The sequence below is a fragment of the Fopius arisanus genome, unplaced genomic scaffold (assembly GCF_000806365.1).
Source record: "Fopius arisanus strain USDA-PBARC FA_bdor unplaced genomic scaffold, ASM80636v1 scaffold00068, whole genome shotgun sequence".
NCBI lineage: Eukaryota > Metazoa > Arthropoda > Insecta > Hymenoptera > Braconidae > Fopius > Fopius arisanus.
In genome coordinates this window covers 600,431-604,533 of record NW_011887807.1, presented here as the reverse complement: position 1 = coordinate 604,533, position 4,103 = coordinate 600,431, and the positions used below count along the sequence as shown (strand labels likewise).

The following is a 4,103-nucleotide window of genomic DNA, read 5'->3' as shown; positions in this document are numbered from 1 at the left end:
CAAGTGAGACTATATACCGCTAAAAGATTGTGTTCTAAACTGGCCCGTTTTACAGCGGATAAACTTTTTACAGAGACTGTCGCGCGACAACAACCTTAAAAGATCTGAATTTTTTTCTAGTGACTACATTCACTTGGCGAATATATTTTTTATATTGGTATTAAAAAATGGAGATCAATTATTTAGTAACGGGTATTTTAATGCTAAAATTTATCGAGAAGGAATAAAGGGCAAGAGATTAATCAGCTCACCAGAAATCGACTCGGATTGTTTCGAAATGTTGAAATAGTCATTAGGGTTGAAATACGGATTATTGAGAGAAAAGCTGCTTTGAGTCATGGGAAATGCAGGTCATGTTATTAGAGAAATAATAATGTTGAGGAACAACAGGAAGAGATCCTCGTTGGAATTTTTTTGATTGAAATATCGATTCCTCTGATTGTTTTCTATTCAGTATGAATGCAGGGCCCAATGGATTCTTCAAGAGAAAATTGAGGAAAATTAATTATGGGGGCGAGTTGAGAAGTTTCTTCGAAGAAATTTCTTAGATATTTAATGAACAAGTTTAATGAAGAGAATAATTTCAACTGCCGACCCAGGTTCAATTATTCTGGGAAAGCTTCTGGATTATCGAAGTAAATGCATAATTTATTTTTTATTAATAATATATATTAATGAGGAATACATATTTCAAGAGAAACGAGCGGAATTCGGGGTAAAATTTGTATGAAACGAATCGTAGAGACAAAAAGACTTGATTAAAAATAAAAAATCATAGGATAATGAGTGATAAAAGGTGTTTGTGCTTAAACCGGATTGAGATAAACACGTTTATTTTATTAATATTTCTCTTCAGATTTTTTAATAACATTCTTTATGAACTCCCCGCGGTGTTTCAATCATGGGCATGCAGAAGATCATCACGCGTAATGAAACCGGAAATTAAAAAAATATATTCATCCTGATGATAGAAATCATTTAATTCTCTACAGGTCCTCGAAGAAACCCGAGAATTTATATTTCTCTAGAAATTTTAATTAGTTTCAATCGATGTCGAACAGAGAAAATGCCGTCTCATTTGGCACGTGTCAGATTGATTCGATAACAGAAAAAAAATGAAAAATACGTAAATGGATTATTTATAATAAAATGGGTCAATAAATTGGCGAACCATGTTATCACTCCATAACGTGATTAAAGGAAGATCAGAGGGATTAGTCTGAATAATATATAGTTAAATATTTATGTGAAGTATTTGTTTAATTTTCGATGTATGCATTCACCATTGCAATACGAATATTCTGAGCCAAAGTATTTAAATAATTGAAATTACCGGAAATGATTATTATTATTATTATTGGTGTAATTAAGAGATTATGAGTATGGAACTCATTGAATTGAATTTTTCAACTTTAATTCGGAAAAATTGGGGATCAGTTCCTGAACGCGGAAATTTATTTCTTTTGCATAATTTTTTTTATCAGAAATAGTTCAGGAAGTTTTTTGATGATTTTAGCCTTAAATTAATTTTTGAAGAGTAGATACGAGCGGAGACACTGATGTCAACGTCTTTTTCATTCTAATGAATTGGAATTACGAGGGTAGCATACATAAACGGGATGAACGGTGAATTACATATAAATTACTTATCTCCCAACATGAGACTTTTAACTCTGTTACTCCATCGATTTTCTCGTCCGGCAGTATGTGAATTAATTTAGAGTCTTTTTCTCCTGGGGCGTGAGGGAATTCATCTGCTATTATGTAAAGTCTCTCAATATCGAATTCTCAGCGGATGGTAGAGCACAATATTGTCTACCAAAAAATTCATCTTCTTTGAGCAATAATGAATTTTAAGTAATGAGAGAAGATTGCACTATCGGAAATTTTCAAGAAATCTTTATGAACGAATTGATTAATTTTTTGACGTCATTCTGGTAATTCTTTATTTTCTGGTTTATATTGTTTTATAATGAGCAATTATTAATGAATACGGGAATTAAAGTGTGATTTCGAAGGAATTGAATAAATCATCTTTCTCTGCTCGTGAAGCCACAGACGCAATCACGAAAATTCGGAATTTACAGCCCTCAGACTCAGTGAGAATATCTCATAAGTCTTTACCCACTTTCAGCCCTTCACCCCATCTTATTTATCGTTCACCGGTAGACAGGTTGTGACAGCTAATCCGATTATTTCGGCTCTCTTGATTATTCCAAAGACACTGATCTATCGTTTCCATAGAATTAAACATTTTTTTTTAACGTGAAAAAAGAATTACTGCAGTAGAAAGAAATTTCGGGAGGCCATTAAGAAGAGGTTCATTCACTCTCATTTATCTAATAAGTTTATTTATTTAATAAGTACTTCTAGATAACTTATCGAATGCTGTCGCCCTCTAAACAGTTCGCAGAATATAAAATAAATCACTCTACATTTGAAGTTAATTATAAAAATCTGCAGGTTTCACGGATAGAAGGCTTAATATTCCATTCCCTGAATATACTTCATTCCACTTTAATCATCATCTCCTCCATTTCAACATTTCCCTCCTACTTCTTATGCAGAAGACACTTGACTCCATACTTAAACATCTCCGAATTGATTTTTTTCAATCTCTCAATTTCCGCTCTACTCTCAGACAATTTTTTCTCGAGCTCGATGTTTCCACTGTACTCTCCACTCTCCTGGAAAAAATCTTGAGGATTCAATAAATCGTCTTCTCCACATTTGACAATTTCAAGAATACCATTGTCCTCATTAACAATCCTCTGGAGAGGTTTAACGAGTAGTTTTGGTTTCAGAACATTCACATTAAAATTTGCATAATGAGGAACGAACAAGGCATTAGTAATTCCCCCTTTGTGTTGAATACTCCTGATGACCTGACAACTGGGAATGTTCCAGATGTTGACGTTTCCATCAGCAGATCCAGACAAAAGGGTGATGCAGTCGATGGACACCGACAGATTATTAACGCTGCTCGTGTGACCCTTGAAGAAAATTCCCTTTTCTTCTTTATCCCCTGGTACATGGTGCTCTCTACCTCGAGGAGGATTTCTCAAATCGAATTGCCTGATGTGTCCATTGATGCAACCCACAAACATGCTGCACTCTCTTTTGTCTAAGCAGACTGATGTCAGGGGTACATCGAAGATTAGCGTCAGCAGTTGCACCTGTGATGAAGAGATTTTCACAAAGATAACATCATTTCGATAATACTGATGATCTCATGGTACCAATTCAGATATTTTAAAATTATTCTGGAACATTAAAAAAAAAATACCCACCCCAGAATTAGCATCATAAATCCTGGCCGTTCGATCCAGAGAGACTGTAACAATTCTGCATCTTGCACCAAAGGCCCCAAAATAAATTCCCTTAACCCCAAGTGTGTGATCGGAGAATCCATGAAGAGGTCGAGCCTCTTGATAATCATTGATGACCCTAGCCACCGAATAAATGAAGACAAGACCATCCTGTCCGGCAGTAGCCAGATGAGACCCATCCGAGGAGAATTTCAGGCACGTAACTGCCTGGTAATGACGTGCAAGTGTTTTCAGAAGTTTTCCTGTTGACGTCTGCCAGATGAAGACTTTTTCATCCACAGCAGCTGATATGTATGTCCCACAGGAAGTACAGGACAATGCAGATACCTTTCCAGGGGTCGTCAATCGAAGATTTGCAACTGGTACTTGACTGTTCACTGGCCAAATGTGGATTCGAGGCTTTGTGGCATCAGCTCCTAGGAGGTAACTGTCTTTCAGCAGCTGAAGACTATTTGAAGCTATAGGCGAGGCATTTCTAAATTGAGATAACATGGATCCTGTTAAGGGATCCCACATTGCAACACTCCATGACTCTCCGGAGGTATCCGATGTGAGTAAAACTTCTCTTCCGTCTTTCATTCTCAATAGAGACTAATGATTTTTTGGTTATGTCGTTGCTGGCTGAGGCAATCCACGGTTTTTACAAGATATTTACTATTTCTTTCGTTAGAACAACTATCTCACATTATTTTGATATTTTTATAACGTGTCTCTGTGTCTCTTTTTAAGGTGTCTTGTTAATTAACCGGTTTTGAAGTTGTTATTAATAATATA

At 35.7% G+C, this 4,103-nt stretch overlaps 1 protein-coding gene across 1 annotated transcript; it reads right to left on the bottom strand.

Annotated features, from left to right (window-relative positions):
* Positions 1-2,324: 2,324 nt before the first annotated feature.
* Positions 2,325-4,097, bottom strand: LOC105269378 (WD repeat-containing protein 18). The gene is made up of 2 exons (XM_011309554.1): positions 3,291-4,097; positions 2,325-3,176 (listed from the first exon to the last, which is right to left on the bottom strand). Exons 1-2 carry the CDS (start codon positions 3,906-3,908, stop codon positions 2,553-2,555), a joined length of 1,242 nt encoding a protein of 413 aa, XP_011307856.1. The 5' UTR covers positions 3,909-4,097; the 3' UTR covers positions 2,325-2,552.
* Positions 4,098-4,103: the final 6 nt, after the last annotated feature.